This window comes from Triturus cristatus, chromosome 1_1 (assembly GCF_964204655.1).
Source record: "Triturus cristatus chromosome 1_1, aTriCri1.1, whole genome shotgun sequence".
Classification (NCBI taxonomy): domain Eukaryota; kingdom Metazoa; phylum Chordata; class Amphibia; order Caudata; family Salamandridae; genus Triturus; species Triturus cristatus.
Genome location: NC_140579.1, coordinates 54,594,215 through 54,615,206, shown reverse-complemented (window position 1 = coordinate 54,615,206; position 20,992 = coordinate 54,594,215). Strand labels below are relative to the sequence as shown.

The 20,992-nt window shown below is 47.1% G+C and overlaps 1 protein-coding gene across 26 annotated transcripts in view; it reads right to left on the bottom strand.

Annotated features, from left to right (window-relative positions):
* Window positions 1–229: 229 nt before the first annotated feature.
* The window catches only part of LOC146869369 (stAR-related lipid transfer protein 3-like), a 138,585-nt gene continuing 117,822 nt past the window's right edge, over window positions 230–20,992 (bottom strand). For all 26 annotated transcript variants that reach the window (XM_085653461.1, XM_085654540.1, XM_085653293.1 and 23 more), the window contains 3 exons: window positions 20,142–20,246; window positions 19,901–19,994; window positions 230–2,760 (listed from right to left, as the gene is read on the bottom strand). In XM_085653461.1, the coding sequence (XP_085509587.1) occupies window positions 2,650–2,760; window positions 19,901–19,994; window positions 20,142–20,246 (310 nt within the window). In that variant the 3' untranslated portion in view covers window positions 230–2,649. The remainder of the gene's footprint in view (window positions 2,761–19,900; window positions 19,995–20,141; window positions 20,247–20,992) is intronic.

Sequence of the window (20,992 nt, the reverse complement as noted above, 5' to 3'; positions counted from 1 at the left end):
CCCAGCTTTAGAGGATCACCGGCACATCTAAGAGAATCTTTGGCAGGATCCATCTGCCTCCGTTCAGGTGTCGGGAAGAAGATAGCACAAAGACATGAATGACACAGTGGGGGAAGAGAGGTGTAAACTGAGAACAAGGAGAGCCTGCAGTACAGTAGGAAAATAAGCAGACTGAATGGGCAAAGGTGTGCTCTGAGTTAGTATTAAAAAAACAAATGCAAAATTCTCGTTTTTGTAAAGGTTTTTTAATATATCTTCGATATGGGCACAAAGTTTCAAAGGAAGATGATGAATTATCAATGATCAAAGGATTTTTAACGAAATCCAAAGGATGGCGTCAAGAGCTGGATGGTAAATGAGTGCAAAAATAAAAGTGCAAAAACATCAAAGTAAAAGACATTTGAATCCCCAAAAAGTCCGGTTAATCCAAATATGTGTTAAAAAATTGAAAGGTTTAAGTTAAAACAATGTCAAAGGTGATATGTTAAATCCGGGTGCGATTGTTGACAACATTAAGCTTGTAAACTTGGGTGACCAAACAAAGCTCCCACAGGTTTCTGGGAGTACATTGTTTCAGATTGAAAGAGTCAGTCAAACCCCAAAAGCGCAGTCCTGTGAACCTCGTTAAAAGAACGCTGTGCCTGCTGTCTCTCAATCATCATCTGCAGGATGGTCTGGGGCACAGCACAGTAAAATAAACCTTGCTTCCATCAATATTCTCTGAGCCCTCAAGGATGCTCCAATTCACATTAGAGGATAAGACATCATACACAATCAAAAACAGAGAAAAGATGGTTGCGGCACATATGCCTTGCATTCCACATCTCATGACCCCAGTAGGACAGAAACCCAAGGGGCAGCTGGGATCCTAAATCACAAATTAAAAGAAAACAATCCAGGCTTAATGAAGTGATCCCCTTCACCCTCTTCCAGTTTGTGACTAAGGTTGAAGGTGGTTAATACTGTGGCTTTGTGTAAGGCATTCTCAACCCTGTATCAACACCCTACCCCTTCTAGAGACAGAAAAGCCTTATTCAACATGCCCTCCTGCTCCCCCCGCCTCTCTCGTATATCATACATTTCTTTTAAGGCCCACAAAGTCCATTAGCAGTGGCTGCGATGATCAGTCACAGAACCACATGAACAGAAAACAGTGATAATAGACAAATGCAGTACAAGCGCTAAAGCCACTCGCCGAGTGGACCTTCACTGGAGGTCTCCCTACAAGTAGAGGAACATGGTGATCCTAACAAATGGCAGAAGACCTCGCTTAGGCCCGCCTCCCACACACTAGGGTGCATGATGGAAAAAGGAACAGCACCGGCACTGCCAGTTGCAGCCACTTTGGGGAGGTATGCAGAGTGAGGGAAAATAAACACAAAAGGTAGCCGGGGCAGGAAGAAGGGCAGCACACACTGGCAAGTGTGTGTGATCTTAAACCAACAAGAGGCATTCCAGACCAATAAATAAGTCAAAACAGGTCTTTGCAAAACTGAGTTCCCATTGCACTTACTGGTCCTTTCATCCAGGATGCTAGGACAGTTTCTCATGAAGGTGTGGAGCCACTGATGGGGTGACTGGTCTGTGGCCAGAGATCCACCCAGCTTGAACTCTGCACCCCAGAGCCATTAGATGACAGTCTGCAGCCAATGATCATCGTAACTAGTCACCTTTTTCTGATTTAAACAGATCTGGCTCAATGGTGACTCAATAATCACATTTACATGTTCAATAGCCATACTGACTGTTCACCACAATTCAAAGTGTTCATAATCCTGGGCCTTGTTCTGTACCTGTAGGAAGCCTCCACAATAATTGCAGTACTAGCAAGGGAGGGGCCATTTCAGTACAAACATATAAGGGATGGGATTACATGGTCATGCCACAGCAGAAGATTGTGTTCAGATTACTGCAGCCCTGGAACAAACCTCTTCAAAGACCTCTCAACTGCTGCATGGAAAGGAACAACCTGGTGTAGACCCTGTGTTAATCACAGCATCATCACAGCCCCTTAGGGCTCCACTCTTATGAGCAAGTGGGGTTATTCTCAAAACCAAGGCTAGCATACCCCGATACAAAAAAAACCCTAAGAAACAACCAGCCATTCCTGAAACACCAAAAGTCAAGGCGAGAAGGAAGAGCACCTTCATACATACTGAACCGCAGGCTTTGGACAGAGGGTCTCTCTCAAGCGTAAGAGCAGCAGAGAAACTACACATGCTAGTGTATGACACCCTGTGGACGGAGAGGTGTGGACTGAGACGGATGCTTTGGGGAATGCAAAGGCTCTTTCAGAGGTGCACAGTTAGTGTCTTTCAAAGGAACACGTTAGGAACTCCTGCACCAGGCATTAAATGCGTTGAGACTTCGGTCCCCAGGAATGCCAGAAAGCTTCATGTCTGCTCCTAAATGTTTGCCACATCCCAAAAGCTGCAAGGACTGCACCCATCACCAATTCAAGCACTCTGAATCCTGGTCATTTTCGCAACAGTAGCTGCTTTCTGGATGTACTGTCAAGCTCTTCCAGAGCACGACAGAGGAGTCCCGACAAGGAGGCCTTGAGCAGGTAGGAGACTGATGAAGGAAGACGAGCAGCAAGGTATGGATGCAGGGATACAGGAACGTAAGGTCTCTCGTCTAGAACCGTCATTAAGGCACACCATTGTTGGTAACCTCCAAGACACGCTTGCGAAGGTGAAAGATGAACTCGAACATGGTCGCTGCAAGGCTTTGACTGATGAGATATTTGGGCAGGCGGCCCTATAAGAGAATGAAATATGTTGATCAGCAGTAGAGAAATGACCAGACTCAAATACAGTCACAACAGCAATTACTGTAGGCAGCTATGGGACCACAAAAACATTTGCTAAAGCATACAGCTGGGACAAACACAGCAAAACAGACTGGAACAAAGCAGAGGGAGCAATGTGAACATTCAGATGGGTATGCAGTTGGGCAAGCCAAACAACCTATTTTTATTTGTTTGACGACTTTAGGAGAGCATTTTGAGAAGAAATGCTGTACATAGCTGTCAGGCTACATAAAAAACAAACATTGAAAATGCAACAGGTCTCGCCTTTGATTAAGTTAAAGCCATTTGCTTTGCTAATGGTATTATATAGCAAAGCAAATGGCTTTAACTTAATAAAAGGCGAGACCTATTGCATTTTTAATACTTGTTTAGGACAGGTGAACAGATCATTCGTCTGACACTGATTGCACGAAATACCAGACAGTATTTGAATAACAGAGCTTTTAATTGTGTAGCACAAAGCAAGTGTTTCAAATTCTGTGCACGCCGTTTACAATATCTAAAGGGGGGGGCTTCAAGGTCTTCCAAAAGTATATTAGTGCTTTAAATGCTGCAATTGGAACTTAAGCTTTATTTAATGAAAAAGCACAGACCTAGGAAATATGGGTCGGTATTCCCCACAATATAAACTCCCCCGACATACAAGTATTTACTTAAGTTTTTTTTTCTTCAAGATATACATTTTAGTTGGAGAAAGCATGAGAGCGTTCACAAATTAAACCATTTTCAAAAGCATGGGTGTCAATGGCCCATCTTTATCAGTGTATTCGTCAATGGGCTGTATTAAACGATGCATCACTCATGACCCCCAGTCCACTGAATAAGCATAAACCCTTTGACTGCGCAAACATTAGCAAGACATGTCCATTGACATTTGTGGCTCGTGCGCATGATATATACACGTCATGAGAGCGACCTGGCTACACACACATTTTAATAAGGCAGTCGAGGAGTTTAATCGGAAACTACCTGATAGCTAGCATACTTGGCTGTGTAGAGTGCAGATTAGAGTTCAATAACATGTCCACACAATGGTGGGTGTGGAGCCCAGGACCGCACCTGCGGAGTAGTGGGGGCAGAGTGAGTCCACATGCTGTTACCTCAGATGGAAGGTGGGTCTGGAACGGTCTAAAGTCCAACCCATTTTCCCTCCTCCAGGGATGGGTTGATGTAGAGACCCAGACCAGATTAGCCTCCATGAGCACTAATAAAGCCCAGCACCACCACTGCAGAGCAGTGTGCACGAAGTCTTTAGCATCTCAGCAACACACCAGGGCAGTGTGTGAGGGCCTTAGCATCCGCATAGCCCTACCACAGGAGGCGAAGAAATCAGTGAGGAGCTAGCACACAGAAGCAGTTGGACAAGAGGCAGTCCAATCACAACCCCTACGGAGCAGATCTGTCAAAGGGCAACAGCAACACAAAAACGCAGAACCAAAGAATTGGTGGGAAGAAAGTACAAGAGCAACCGGGCGAAGTAGACAGGTGGAGGGGGGTGCGCAACTAGGGAGCACAACAGGAACAGCAAGCAGTCGATGCGGAGTCCAGCCCTGCCTTTGTGAAGCGATGGGCAACTACAGTGGCCCTCTACAGGTAAAACAGCACTCACCTCAATCTTATGGCCCCCGGGCGGAGGTGCAGGCCCGAGGTGAGAGTTGCGGGTGAGCCAGATTTGTCATCCAAGCAGGAACCACGGAGATCAGCCTGAGCCCTGCGCAAAGAAGGGATTCTCTACAAACGTGGCAGAGGGTGGGGCCTAGGCCCGGGCTGAAAGCCGCGGTGCTCCGGAGCAGCAGGAGAGAGGGATAGTCAGAAGGGGACCGCAGGAAGTGACGCACTCATAACACAAGTACAGACCGGGTGGCTCTTCCCAGCAGAACGCACCAAGGAACCTGCTGCGGGGTGGAGTCGATGCTCAGACTTCAGCCCGCCTTAGGGAACAGTTGACATGCTACCACCAATCCCGTGCAACCATGCAATGGGAAACTTCCGCCTGCACCGGCTCATTGAAATGGAGTGGAGTTACTCTCCCATTGAAAAATCCTTAGATCTGTGCTATCGTTACTAGAGTCGCCTACTGACAGACGGCGAGATGTGCAGCTGCTCAAGACAGCGCCACGGGGGCACGTGCACTTTCCGAGCTCATAGAGCCAATGAGGTACTGTAAAGTATTTTCCCAACCAATAAGCTCGTGTTTAGTTTCTAAGGCAAGCCAGCCAATAAAACAAGCTATCGCCATTGCACAAGTAACAAGCGCGGTACCAAAAATGAAGGAGAACCACGCTGCAGCCGGAGCATGGGGATCTCTTGTATTTATGAGGCCATGTGTTTCCAATTAGAAACACATGGCCCCATAAAGATAAGAAAGTGCTTTGCAACAGTTGCAAAGCAGGCGACCCAGTCCGGCTCAGAGGCGAAAGGACGTCATCCAAAAACCCTCAATGGCAGGCCACCGTTTAGCATAAACGGTGACGCCAGCCAATGGAAATGAGGGGCGGGGCTTAAAGCCCTTTTCTGAAAATCCTCATTCACAATAAATCTCGCCGACGCTAGCAGCGCTTTGCGCTGCAACGCCACGCGAGACCTAAAAAGAAAGTGTGCATTCATTGGCAGGCGACAGGCAAACAATGCTAGGCGTGCTCTGGGAAGCCGAGTCCTGACTGCAACACCCACTCCAGATCTGACCCTGACGCGGTGAGCTGCACTGATAATAAACTGCGCTCCACGTGTGCAGTTATTAGCTAACAAGACCGAAAGAACCGCACTGTGAAACCGAACTGACATTCTCAGCGGCCAGTAGAGTGTACAGCCCCTGAGTGACGCTGTGTAACTCTGTCGGACGTTTCCGTGCAGATGAATCAATCAATCAATCAGCGAATTTGTATTGCGCGCTACTCACCCGCAAGGGTCTCAAGGTGCTGGGGAGGGGGGGGGGGTCGCTACTGCTCGAACAGCGAGGTCTTGAGTTGTTTCCTGAAGGAGAGATGGTTCTGGGTCAGCCGTAGGTGGGTTGGGAGGGAGTTCCACGTTTTGGCCGCCAGGTAGGAGAAGTATTACAGGAAACAGTGGTCCCTGAAAACGAAAATGTTTTACGCATATAATAACCAAGGTTGGTACTATATTATGGCCAGTGTCCAGCCGGACATGGCAACTTTAATAAGTAGGAATAATTAACAACAATCCAAAAAATGTAAGTAGAGTCGTAGTGGGACACAAGCCTGTATCCTGAGACTTACATATCAAGAGGACATACAATTGTGACACACATTCAGGCAATTACAATGATGTTTCCGTTTGAGAAAATGATAAGTAGTGAAACATCTTGATACAGATCTTGCCACCTTCACAATGTATTATATACAAAATTTCTGCATGTGTAAGGCAGGCAACAAAGTCGACGACGTTTCGATCCTTCTCTAAGGGATTTAGGATCATCATCAGGACTAATCAATTAAATTGCCCATATTTGAATGCCTGAAATTACATAAAGGAATGTGGCAAACAACGACAACATACAATAATGGGTGGGGAAAGGGAAAGAAAATAACAACATAATAGTTATTACGTTTTAGGAAATAAATTCAAAATATATAAAACACCAATCGAACAACATTGAAGTCAGATCAGGGGCGGATTGCATGTGAACTCATAGTAATAATGGCGTTACGATCGTGAACCAAACAGGGAGGTGGTATTGAAAGACACGGGAAATTATGGGGAGAGAAATCTCAGGCAAGGAGTGGTGAACGTGCCCTCGAGATGAAGATGTGCCGGAATAAGCGGGGTGGAACGGAAGAGCGCCGTGTAATCTCAAGGCATTCCGTGAATCAAGGCGGGAGGTGACGTGGTGCGAATCCGGTGAAAAGGCATAGGGAGCGAAGTGCCATGTCATGCCATATAAGGCAGGGCGCCACGTCTTGGCCAGGTAGCGGTATTCCAATTTAGACGAGAACGTGTTAAGAAGAGAGAAGGGCGCAGAGTGATCTCATGCCGTGATTTGTGACGAGAGGTAACGAGGTATAGATACGGAGAAGCAAATCGCGGGGCGGCAAGGAATTACCTGGTAGTGCCTGTTATGGCAACTGAGTTAATGCCGCGTCTTGGCCTGGTAGCCGTGGTAAAAGTTCAACTGGGCGTGTGAAGGTGCAGTGCCTGCGAACGGAAGCACTAAATGAGGAATTGGCGGGAAAAAGATAATGAAACGGGCGCTTTAAATGGGAGGAAGTGAGCTTACCTTAAAATTTCAAGGTCCGGAGAATGGGCACGGTGGGGAGATATCTGGTGAGTAAATATGTCAAAATTAGGGGAAGGGACCGGAGCGAGATAAAGTGCCAAGCATATTGGCAGCCTGTGAATATTCTTACCTCCATGCAATGAAGGAGACGAAATCCGATTTGGAGGACAGCGCGATCGGTCAATGCCGGGTGAATTGTGAGATGGAAGTGAACCGACGGCATATTCATGGTAGTACTGGTCATGTGGTCAATCACGTGGGTGGTCATGTGATCAGAAGGAGTGCACTGTGAGTGAATCGGAGGGAGGGGGTGTATCTGGGCGCCATATTGGGTGAGTGAGAGATACAAAGGGGAGGTGGGCAATGGAATAAAACATTACGTTACATTGAACAAAGTAAATATAAAATAAATAAAATAAACATTAAATAAGTACTTTCACAATGGTATGCATTGAATTGTAAGAGATGCAGATTATGTATAGTAATGCCATTAATCCAAAAAATGGTTCGTAGGGACCGCGGTAAACACCATTAGGAGTGAAAAAGAGTTCAGCATGTTAATGTTTGGGGGTTCAACTCCTCTAGATGTTTTGGCAAAGGAGGAGTCCAAGAAGTTCATGGCAAAGAGAGATAAGAAAAGTTCAAAGTAGGGAGGTCCAGTCCTCGAGGCGATTCAACCCTCTGTGTATACTTCCAGTTTTTAGAATCCATTTTAATTCCTCTTTGTTCATTAGTTGGGAGAGATCTGCGCCTCTTGGTGGTATTTTCACAACAGAAACCACTGTCCAACGTATATCGTCCTCAGTGTGGCCTGCGGTTTCGAAATGTTCTACCAACGGTGCATTAGGGGTTTTGCATCTTAGTCTACTTCTGTGTTGGCAGATTCTTATCCGGATTTTTTGCGTGGTTTGACCTATGTAAATCATATCACAGGGACAAAAAATGGCATAGATGACATTGCAGGTATTACAGTTACTGAAGTGATTGTGAAGTTTACGTATGTTCCCAAATATAAACTCTTTACAGTCTGTTGTAAAACCGCAGACAGAGCAATTTCCACATCTGTTGTGACCAATCACCGATGGTAAGGACCAATGGTCATGAAGTGTACCCGTGTTTGTAGTACTGGGGAGTGCTGCTCTAACCAAGTGGTCTTTGATATTCTTGCTTTTCTTAAAAGCAAAGAGGGGTCTCTCAATGTTGAGTATTCCTGCGTTGACCACATTCCAGTGTTTTAGAATACTTTTGCGTAGTTTATTGGAAGAGAGGGAGAAAGTGGTTACGCATACTATGCGGTTCTCAATTTTCTTGGATTTAGGTTCCAAGAGGACTTCCCTAGGGCAGTACCATGCTCTCTTAAGGGCACTGCGGATCAGTTTTTTGGGGTAGCCTCTAGAGGTCAGTTTGCTGCTCAGTGTCTTAGCTTCCCTAAAGTAGTCCTCTTTGAGGGTGCAATTCCGTCTAATACGCAAGTATTGAGAATAGGGAAGAGAGTCTCTTAAGGCCCTGGGATGATTACTGCTATACTTCAGCAGAGTATTGCGCTCAGTTGGTTTCCTGAAAAGGCTGGTGATCAGATGTCCATCTTTGTGTGTTATATTTAAGTCAAGGAATGGTATGGAAATTTTGTTATGTGTGAGTGTGAATTTTAGACCACCACAATTATTGTTGAGCCAGTGGAGGAAATTTTCAAGCATAATTTGGGTATCATGCCAAATCAGGAAGATGTCACCTATGTAGCGTTTCCACAGTGACATTACAGAAAAGAAAGGGTTCTGTTCAACCAGTATATGGTTTGTCTCAAGTGCATTCATGTATAGAATGGCTAGGTTCGGTGCAAAAACTGCCCCCATGGATGTGCCCTTGGTTTGTTGGTAATAATGACCGTCAAATAAAAAGAAATTTCTGGTCAGGCAGACCTCGAGGAGTTGCAAAATAAAAATGGTCGGGACTGCGTGCGGTCTAATGCGTGTATCTAACATCCCTCAACGAAACGCACTTCTCATCATTGAAGCAACCTTAGATACACGCATTAGACCGCACGCAGTCCCGACCATTTTTATTTTGCAACTCCTCGAGGTCTGCCTGACCAGAAATTTCTTTTTATTTGACGGTCATTATTACCAACAAACCAAGGGCACATCCATGGGGGCAGTTTTTGCACCGAACCTAGCCATTCTATACATGAATGCACTTGAGACAAACCATATACTGGTTGAACAGAACCCTTTCTTTTCTGTAATGTCACTGTGGAAACGCTACATAGGTGACATCTTCCTGATTTGGCATGATACCCAAATTATGCTTGAAAATTTCCTCCACTGGCTCAACAATAATTGTGGTGGTCTAAAATTCACACTCACACATAACAAAATTTCCATACCATTCCTTGACTTAAATATAACACACAAAGATGGACATCTGATCACCAGCCTTTTCAGGAAACCAACTGAGCGCAATACTCTGCTGAAGTATAGCAGTAATCATCCCAGGGCCTTAAGAGACTCTCTTTCCTATTCTCAATACTTACGTATTAGACGGAATTGCACCCTCAAAGAGGACTACTTTAGGGAAGCTAAGACACTGAGCAGCAAACTGACCTCTAGAGGCTACCCCAAAAAACTGATCCGCAGTGCCCTTAAGAGAGCATGGTACTGCCCTAGGGAAGTCCTCTTGGAACCTAAATCCAAGAAAATTGAGAACCGCATAGTATGCGTAACCACTTTCTCCCTCTCTTCCAATAAACTACGCAAAAGTATTCTAAAACACTGGAATGTGGTCAACGCAGGAATACTCAACATTGAGAGACCCCTCTCTGCTTTTAAGAAAAGCAAGAATATCAAAGACCACTTGGTTAGAGCAGCACTCCCCAGTACTACAAACACGGGTACACTTCATGACCATTGGTCCTTAACATCGGTGATTGGTCACAACAGATGTGGAAATTGCTCTGTCTGCGGTTTTACAACAGACTGTAAAGAGTTTATATTTGGGAACATACGTAAACTTCACAATCACTTCAGTAACTGTAATACCTGCAATGTCATCTATGCCATTTTTTGTCCCTGTGATATGATTTACATAGGTCAAACCACGCAAAAAATCCGGATAAGAATCTGCCAACACAGAAGTAGACTAAGATGCAAAACCCCTAATGCACCGTTGGTAGAACATTTCGAAACCGCAGGCCACACTAAGGACGATATACGTTGGACAGTGGTTTCTGTTGTGAAAATACCACCAAGAGGCGCAGATCTCTCCCAACTAATGAACAAAGAGGAATTAAAATGGATTCTAAAAACTGGAAGTATACACAGAGGGTTGAACCGCCTCGAGGACTGGACCTCCCTACTTTGAACTTTTCTTATCTCTCTTTGCCATGAACTTCTTGGACCCCTCCTTTGCCAAAACATCTAGAGGAGTTGAACCCCCAAACATTAACATGCTGAACTCTTTTTCACTCCTAATGGTGTTTACCGCGGTCCCTACGAACCATTTTTTGGATTAATGACATTACTATACATAATCTGCATCTCTTACAATTCAATGCATACCATTGTGAAAGTACTTATTTAATGTTTATTTTATTTATTTTATATTTACTTTGTTCAATGTAACGTAATGTTTTATTCCATTGCCCACCTCCCCTTTGTATCTCTCACTCACCCAATATGGCACCCAGATACACCCCCTCCCTCCGATTCACTCACAGTGCACTCCTTCTGATCACATGACCACCCACGTGATTGACCACATGACCAGTACTACCATGAATATGCCGTCGGTTCACTTCCATCTCACAATTCACCCGGCATTGACCGATCGCGCTGTCCTCCAAATCGGATTTCGTCTCCTTCATTGCATGGAGGTAAGAATATTCACAGGCTGCCAATATGCTTGGCACTTTATCTCGCTCCGGTCCCTTCCCCTAATTTTGACATATTTACTCACCAGATATCTCCCCACCATGCCCATTCTCCGGACCTTGAAATTTTAAGGTAAGCTCACTTCCTCCCATTTAAAGCGCCCGTTTCATTATCTTTTTCCCGCCAATTCCTCATTTAGTTCTTCCGTTCGCAGGCACTGCACCTTCACACGCCCAGTTGAACTTTTACAACGGCTACCAGGCCAAGACGCGGCGTTAACTCAGTTGCCATAACAGGCACTACCAGGTAATTCCTTGCCGCTCCGCGATTTGCTTCTCCGTATCTATACCTCGTTACCTCTCGTCACAAATCACGGCATGAGATCACTCTGCGCCCTTCTCTCTTCTTAACACGTTCTCGTCTAAATTGGAATACCGCTACCTGGCCAAGACGTGGCGCCCTGCCTTATATGGCATGACATGGCACTTCGCTCCCTATGTCTTTTCACCGGATTCGCACCACGTCACCTCCCGCCTTGATTCACGGAATGCCTTGAGATTACACGGCGCTCTTCCGTTCCACCCCGCTTATTCCGGCACATCTTCATCTCGAGGGCACGTTCACCACTCCTTGCCTGAGATTTCTCTCCCCATAATTTCCCGTGTCTTTCAATACCACCTCCCTGTTTGGTTCACGATCGTAACGCCATTATTACTATGAGTTCACATGCAATCCGCCCCTGATCTGACTTCAATGTTGTTCGATTGGTGTTTTATATATTTTGAATTTATTTCCTAAAACGTAGTAACTATTATGTTGTTATTTTCTTTCCCTTTCCCCACCCATTATTGTATGTTGTCGTTGTTTGCCACATTCCTTTATGTAATTTCAGGCATTCAAATATGGGCAATTTAATTGATTAGTCCTGATGATGATCCTAAATCCCTTAGAGAAGGATCGAAACGTCGTCGACTTTGTTGCCTGCCTTACACATGCAGAAATTTTGTATATAATACATTGTGAAGGTGGCAAGATCTGTATCAAGATGTTTCACTACTTATCATTTTCTCAAACGGAAACATCATTGTAATTGCCTGAATGTGTGTCACAATTGTATGTCCTCTTGATATGTAAGTCTCAGGATACAGGCTTGTGTCCCACTACGACTCTACTTAAATTTTTTGGATTGTTGTTAATTATTCCTACTTATTAAAGTTGCCATGTCCGGCTGGACACTGGCCATAATATAGTACCAACCTTGGCTATATTTATTATATGCGTAAAACATTTTCGTTTTCAGGGACCACTGTTTCCTGTAATACTTGACTTCCCAAGGTCCCTGTCTTATTACTTTGGGTGCCCTTGTCCTCTTGTTTACACGCCAGGTAGGAGAAGGACCTTCCCCCGGCGGTGGTCTTGCGAATGCGTGGAACGGAGGCGAGGGCGAGGCTGGCGGAGCGGAGGTGGCGGGTGGGTGTGTGGAACGTGAGGCGGCTGTTGAGGTACTTCGGGCCCATGTCGTGGAGGGCCTTGTGTGCGTGGGTGAGGAGTCTGAACGTGATCCTCTTGTTGACGGGGAGCCAGTGCAGGTCTCTCAGATGGGCGGAGATGTGGCTGTGGCGGGGGACGTCCAGGATGAGACATGCTGACGCGTTCTGTATGCGTTGGAGTCTTTTCTGAAGTTTGGCGGTGGTTCCGGCGTAGAGGGTGTTCCCGTAGTCCAGGCGGCTGGTGACGAGGGCCTGGGTGACTGTCTTCCTGGTTTCGGTGGGGATCCATCGGAAGATCTTACGGAGCATGCGCAGGGTGTTGAAGCAAGTTGATGAGACGGCGTTGACTTGCTTGGTCATCGTGAGGGAGGAGTCCAGGATGACGCCCAGGTTGCGTGCGTGGTCCGTAGGCTTGGGTGCGGTGCCCAGTGCCGGGGGCCACCAGGAGTCGTCCCAGGCGGAGGGGGATGGTCCCAGGATGAGGACTTCCGTCTTGTCTGAGTTCAGTTTCAGACGGCTGAGCTTCATACATTTCGCGACGTCTTTCATGCCCTCCTGGAGGCTGGATCTGGTGGAGGCGGGGTCGTTGGTGAGGGAGAGGATCAGCTGGGTGTCGTCGGCGTAGGAGATGATGTTGAGGTTGTGTTGACATGCGATGGCCGCGAGAGGGCTCATGTAGATGTTGAAGAGGGTGGGGCTGAGTGAGGAGCCTTGTGGGACGCCGCAGATGACTTTGGTGGCCTCGGAACAGAACGGTGGGAGGCGGACTCTCTGGGTTCTTCCGGTGAGGAACGAGATGATCCACTCTAGGGCCGCTCCTTGGATGCCGGAGTTGCTGAGTCGCTGTATCAGTGTGCGATGCGATACCGTGTCGAAGGCTGCCGAGAGGTCCAGGGGGATGAGGGCCGCTGTTTCCCCGTTGTCGAGCATGGACCTGATGTCGTCGGTGGCAGCGATGAAGGCGGTCTCGGCGCTGTGGTTTTCTCGGAAGCCGGACTGTGAGGGGTCGAGGTAGCTGTTCGTCTCGAGGAAGGCGGAGAGTTGTTTGATGACGGTCTTCTCGATGACTTTGGCAGGAAAGGGGAGGAGCGAGATGGGACGGAAGTTCTTGAGGTCCGTGGGGTCCGCGGTCGGTTTCTTCAGGAGGGCGCTGATCTCGGCGTGTTTCCAGCTCTCCGGGAAGGTGGCGGAAGCGAAGGAGCTGTTGATGACGTCCCAGAGATGGGGTGCGATGCTGGAGTCGGCTTTGTTGAAGATGTGGTGTGGGCAGGGGTCGGTAGGGGATCCGGAGTGGATGGTGTTCATCAAGCTGGTGGTGTCTTCGGTGCTGACGGGGGTCCAGGTGCCGATGGTGGTAGTGGGGGGCGTTGCTTCAGTGGTTGGGTGTGTGGTCTGGGCGCCGAAGCTGTTGTGTATGTCTGCGATCTTCTGGTGGAAAAAAGTGGTGAGTGAGTCGCAGAGGTTTTGCGAGGGTGTGATGTTGTTGTTGCAGGCGCTGGGGTTGGAGAGCTCTTTAACGACGCTGAAGAGTTCCTTGCTGTTGAGGGAGTTGTTGTCCAGCCGTTCTTTGAATGACGTCCTTTTGGTCGTGCAGATCAGCTGGTGGTGTTTGCGGGTGGCGTCCTTGAGGGCTGTCATGTTGTCTGCTGTCGGGTTGTGGCGCCAGGTTTTCTCGAGGGTGCGGCAGGTTTTCTTGGAGTTCTTGAGGTCGTCGGTGAACCACTGGGTTCTCCTGCTGCCGGGTCAGCTGGGAGGATTCCTCAGTGGTGCGAGGTCATCGGCGCAGCTGGTGAGCCACTGTGTGAGGTTGCGGGCTGCTTCGTTGGGGTCCGTTGTGTTGGTGGGTGGGTTCCGGCTGAGGGCGGTGGTGAGCTGGTCGGAGGTGATCTTGCTCCAGCTTCTGCGGGTGGTCTGTTGCGGGTGGTGGTGGATCGTTGTTCTCCTGAAGGTAAAGTGGACGCAGCTGTGGTCTGTCCAGTGTAGTCCGGTGGAGTGGCTGAAGGAGATGTGCTTGCTGGAGGAGAAGATGGGGTCAAGCGTGTGGCCGGCGTAGTGGGTGGGTGTGTTGACCAGTTGCTTGAGTCCGAGGTTGGCGAGGTTGTCCAGCAGGGCGGCGGTGTTGTGGTCCTTGTCGTTTTCCAAGTGGAAGTTGAGGTCTCCAAGGAGGATGTAGTCCGATGAGGTGAGTGCGTGCGTGCTGACGAAGTCTGCGATTGCTTCGCTGAATTGTGTGCGTGGTCCCGGGGGTCTGTAGATGAGGGTGCCTCTGAGGGTGGTCTTGGGGTCGGTGTGTATCTGGAAGTGGAGGTGTTCGGCGTCGGTGAGGCTGTTGTCGGAGTTAGTCGTGATGCGGAGGGTGTTTTTGTGGACGATGGCGATGCCTCCTCCGGTTTGGTTGACGCGGTCCCTCCGTGTGATCTTGTAGCCGTCCGGGATGGCTATGGCGATTTCGGGGGCTGAGGAGGCGTTCATCCAGGTCTCTGTGAGGAAGGCGACGTCTGGTGAAGTTGTGTCCAGGAGGTTCCAGAGTTCGACGGCGTGCCTGTGGACGGAGCGGGTGTTGAGCAGGATACACTTGAGGTGGTTGTTGCTGGTGCTGGGTTTGGCGGGTGCAGTGCAGGTCCGGAGGCAGGTGAACTTGCAGGCTTGGCAGGTGAAGGGTCCATGGGTGCATCTCGGGGTGGCTCGGTAGCAGTCGGGGTGGCTCGGCGCGGCCGCCATAGGGGCTGCGTGGCCCGTACTATGGGGAATGGTGACTTTGAGGCCGAGGTAAGAAGGCTCACTTCGGGGTTTATGCACCGAATGCGAGCTCTCTGAACTCGGCGATGTGCTCCCGCTCAAGATATCGGAACTAATAATCAAGGCGTAAAAGCCACGAGGCGGCAGAACGGGCCCTCGTTCCGTTATGTATTTCGATGCACCTGGCTGGGGTCTATTTCCACCTTGGAATTGGAATCGGCGATTAAGCAGCTCCAAAAAGGCACCCTCAAAGCGAGCTATTTATTCCTGTGACGTCTCTACCTCTAATGTCGCCGGTTTGGCATGAAATTAGCTGCTTTCATCAAGCGATGACCTTGGGTGTGTTAATCTGTGACATAAAACACATGCATGTCCAATCCCACGAGGAGACTGTATGCAAATGTGCATTACCAAGGGGGTAAGTCGTGTCTCCCCTCTCCGTGTGAAAACATTTAAATTTTGCACAACCTGTGCAGTTATTTAACAGGATGTCGTCGTGTAAGGAGTTGATTGTGCTGGATAGAAATAAAATGCAAAGAACCCATACATTCCAGTTTATTATTCACATTATGAACTGCCCTTGAGCCTAGTCTGAATCTCCAGACTTCTCATTATGCCGAAGAGCTCTCTGGGTAGATTGTTTCTCATACGTCAGGTATCACTGTAATGCAGGAATTAGGACTGATTTGATGTTTCGTTTCTGGTTTCCCACCTTAACCTTTCCATTTAAACGATTCCAAACAAAATGGCGGCCTGCGTGGTCCCTTTTGCAGTTTTCAGCCTTTGACCTGGTGTAAGGAACAACTGGTCATGAACGAGGTTTTTTTATCTTGTTGGGGTTTGTTTGGACACAGGAGCATGACACTACCTGGTTCATTCCACGAACCCGGCCCTTTTTAGTTTATCCGACGAGAAAAGACGAACAGAAGGTTTTTATTAATTAAACTAGAAATGTCCTTGTGGAAATAAGATTTTTGTTTCACATCAACTGATACATTTGTTTTTAGAAACAGCTTCCAAGCACTGTCTAGATTCACCTGCGTTGTTCGAGAAGTCTACAAGAATTGATTGATTGTCAAAAATGTTAATTAAGTCAAATGTTGGTAATGTTTGTTACAATTGTAAAAGTAAAATCTTGAACAAATGAGTAGATTTCGTCCATCCTTTCTTTATTCCTTGAAGTTTTACTCTAATTGTGTCCTTAGCAGTAGCTCTCGCTATAAAAACGTTGCCGTGGAATGACACTTTGTACTTTGCAATGTCTGCTTCTAGTTGTATATTCTACAAATCCGTAGCGTGCGCACCCGTGTGACCATGTGCACATACTCACACTTATCAGATATCGCGTGCACATACCTATACACACTGTATAAACAGACCTTCTCTATGTGTAGCACAAGTTTTGCACTGTGGGCCCCTCGGCTCCCGTCAAGTGTTTCACTATGACGCCGTCTTATGTTCCGTTTCAAGTTGGTTTTGTTTTTAAAGGCTTGCGGGCGCGGTGGAGCCCGGCACTTGGCCGCAAACTTAAACCCTCCAAATTACGCAGAATTGTACAGGGGAGTGAGTACCTTTGTGGAATTCATTGCTAAAGAGAATAGCATCATTACTTATTAACTAATTTGACAATTGACTCTGCCCGGTGTAGAGATCGACTAGTACCAAGGATGGATGGATGGATGGATGGATGGATGGATGGATAGATGGATGACAGACAGACAGACACACACACACCTCAGTCCGTCCCCGTGGAACTTGTGCCTTTAAAATACCTTCGATAATGAAAGCTTTGTTTTGTACAATAAAGTGCCCGTTAAATGCCCTGTTTTATTTTCCACAGCAAATAAAGTACAAGTTTCAAACATGACTTTTATAAAGGCAAGCTGACCATATTCAATGCACGCATCACATTACATTTTTGTGGCAGAGACAAACAGGTTACTTAATTGTGTATTTTACTGCTATACCCCCTTTTCAAAATCGGCTTTTCTAGATCACAGTGTTGAAATGTATGTATATATTTCCCCGCTGCTATTTTAGTGGCGTCCTTTGAAAACATGCGTGTCCGTAACTTTGAGGTGGAGGGGAGGTATCGCTAGAAAGTTTCAAGTGCAGATATGTTTCAGGTGGGTTATTAGCATGGGCCCCCCACTCACAGTACCACCGCCAACACAGAAGATCGGATCTGACTTCTGCACCGGCCGAAGTAACATTTCAAAGGGCCGGGTTTTCCCTAAAATAATCAATAGAAATGCCACCTTGCATAAAACCTTAAGTTTGATTGGATGAATCGGCCAAAGACCCACCGCGCAGCAGTGTGCACTCTTCCCTCCAGACTGGGTTTTATATGTACACTTCCAAGCCACAACGCAGAGCCCGCTTAAGAGGGGTTTAACAGAGGCATCGCATCTAACCCCGGATACCTCTGCAACACCAACATGGCGGAAATGCACGGCGCCACTCGCCTTTCGTAAAGCAAACCTTGACTTTTCAGCACTACAAACCAAGAAACTTATATTTCATCTCGTCTGTTTCATCTCAGTCCCAGGTTGGTTTCTGAAGAAGCAAGGGGGGCCGATTATTGATGAACTGACAAAGCGGTGCCTTCTGCTTTACACTACAACAAAACACTTCTAGAGCGCCCAAAGACTTCACAACATAGTGTACAGAAAGAACAAGCATTGATCTCTTATCTTTATGGGGCCATGTGTTTGTAACACATGGCCCCATAAAGATAAGAAACTGCTTTGCGACAGACGCAAAGCAGGCCACCGAGTCCGCCCGGAGGCCAAAGGGGGTCCACCAAAAACCCTAATTTCCAATGGCAGGCCACCGTTTACCATAAACGGTGACGCCAGCCAATGGAAATAAGGGGCGGGACTTAAAGCCCTTCTCTGAAAGTACTCATTAGCAATAAATCTCGCCGAGCGAGCTGCGCAAGTGCGCAGCTACGCTAGGCAAGACCTAAAAACCATATATCTATAATGATAGCATCACCTTTTCTGTCTCGTCAGTACTGTTTTGCTTTTTTTAGGTGTGCTACATCTATTCAAGGTGTACAACTCCACTGGCTTCACCAAGGCCTCCATTCACTTGTGAGTTTTGTACAACCCCATTGGCTTCACCAAGGCCTCCATTCACTTGTGAGTTTGTCTAGTTGAAAAATAACACAAGGTCCAACAAATGCTCTCTTCTGATTACTGGGATTTGCACTGTTTTCTACAAGCATTCCACATGCCACCGTAGGCCTACCTTGAGTGGCGTAGAGGCTGCAATACGGCACCGAGCAACCACCGGTGGTGGAAATTAATTCAAGCCCTCCATTCATCCATCCATCACCATGTTTGTTTCAGACATTCCACAGCACAAACGTCACCAATACTTCACTCCCAATCTCGTTCTTCATTGACATCCAGTACACTGCTTTCATCGATTTGATATACTGGTGCACACTGGTGTGCCGGTTACTTCGCATCCTGCTCTACCTATAAGGAGTTTCAGTATTGGGCACACAACATTCAATATTGGTAGCTGCCTGCAGTGAATCAGCGGCAGCTAAGGAAGCAGGGAAAGCTCCTAGGTAATTTTTGTAACATGTTTGTTATATAATGGAATAAGGTTCGTGCAACCTACAACTTTCCTGCTGGAACATTTAGAAGGAAGACAGCCAATGCACAAACCTATTGGGGGCACAAAGCTTAGCTTTGCTTAACACCCAATCCCAACACTTTCAGTGAGAGCTTTCAAAGAAAGACATGTAACCCTGAACAAAATCCTCAGCTTCACTCCACCAGTGAAGTCCTCTGGAGCGCTGTTTTATCTTTTGCTCAAACCTCTTAGCAGTCTACTTGTGTGCCCCCTTAAAGCGTTAGGATGACCCTCAAGAATGCTGCTGCAATAAACTTAACTGGGCATTGTTATTTGCATCCACCACACTTGTGTCACTGGGAGCAAAAGGACGGACAGCCGATGCGCTCTCTAGACAGAAACAGATATTCTGTATTGTGATCCTCATATGGGAGTGAATTAGATTATCAACTTTAACTCTGGGAATCTGATCTTCCACTGTGATCAGGGAGCACAGACATGCATGTCAGTTCCCTCTCCACGCAGAGTATTTAGAAGTAAACAGTGGGTTGCAGAAGAGTGGTATTAGTTGACCTGGTCAAACTCATGCACAGCTCGTGATGACATTGAATAGGAGTCTTGCACCAGCTAACTGCAGCAAAGACTAGAGAGGGCTAAGTCAACGTACCAGGCAAATTCAGCATTGAGACAAGGAGGGAGTCAAGCTGCACTGATGTACAGGGTGGATGCGTCATGAGCAGTGCCAGATAACAGCAATAATATTGTAGTGGGGTGCAGAACTAAGTGGGGGATGAAGAAGGAGCATGAGCAATGTGGACACCTTGCCATAGAATGTGCAGGAGATCAGTGGAGGATGGAGAAGGGTGAAAGTGGATGGGGCCAGGGGAGTGGAGGCAGAACATGGAGACTGCAGGTTGGCAGAGGATGATGAAAGATGTAGTCCCAGGTAGAGGCTGGAGAAGGTAGTGGTGATGGAAGCCTGAACAGACAGTCGAATAGAGATGGTGGGGGACATGCGAGGGGAATGAAGGCGGAAGAGGAGCATGGAGGCGAGTGGCGGCTGCAGAAGCAGGAGCTAGATTCTGGGTGAGGGGGAAAGAGTAAAAGCCAGAGCAGGGGTGACACCCCACGGTGTAGGAGGTTAATGAAGGGCATGAACTATCCAAATTACCTTGAGGTCAGTGTTGAGGACCCAGATGACTGTACACACTGTTGGATTCTGGGAAGACTTCAAGACCACAAAAGCACCAGGACCGTTTTCTCCACTGACAGAAAGAGGACATAAATGAACATGCACAATGGTAAGAAGCTACATGAAAACATCCAGTGGTTGTGTGTACACTTGCATGTGCCCACACACAGTTCAAATTCTGAAGAAATATCCCACCCACAAGATTGAGAAAAATGCTTACCGCACGTATTTGGGATGTGGAGGCCTGGCTGCATGAGAGACAGACATCCCTGAGGAAATATAGCGATCCTTTCGTCTCTCAATCCGGCGAACATTCACAAAATCCCTAAATAAGGAAAAGCAGCATAGACTAAATGACCAGAGCAGGGTGCAGGAAATCAATTAGTTCAACAAAGTAGAGGGCGAAGCTAAAGGACTGACTGCACTTATGATGTGGACACTACTTGCTAGGTCTCTTGGCGCTGGTTGGAAGCACTGTCTAGCCAAACCATATTACTCTGAAGTTTTTCCTGAAAATGGTCAGTGTAGAGAAGAGCTTCCTGTCCAGCAGAAGCGTCTTCCCAGACAATTGTCTGCTGAACAGGAAATCCACTCCAAGAACCGACGGGTAATCAGGACTGTGAAAAGATATTTACTTTTCTGTATCAATTATGCGAACCTTTGTATGTAAGCCAGATACAGCTCTGAATTGGAGGACTTGGCAAAGCTTTAGGTATTGTGCAATAGGGGGAAGTGCAGGAGTCCAAAGAGGGATTTATTGCTACACAGTCAACTAAAGCCTGTGTTTCTTTCCCCAGAAAGAAGCAGAAAGCTTGCATGTCATTTCATAAACTGAAACTAGCAGTACGCTGCTACCGAGCTGACCTCTGGCGTAAGAGAAGCTCAGCTTTTGAACTCTATTTGTAGGCTGCAAGTCCATACCAAAGATTTTCTGAGTTGGTATGGCTGCTTGAGGTCTGCCTTTGTGGGCAAATAGAAGCATCCTATTTGGAGTTGCTAAGTTGAAGATAACGGTTATGGAGGGCTGAACGCCTGCAAGTAAATGCGCATGATCTATATCTGGTGTGGGGG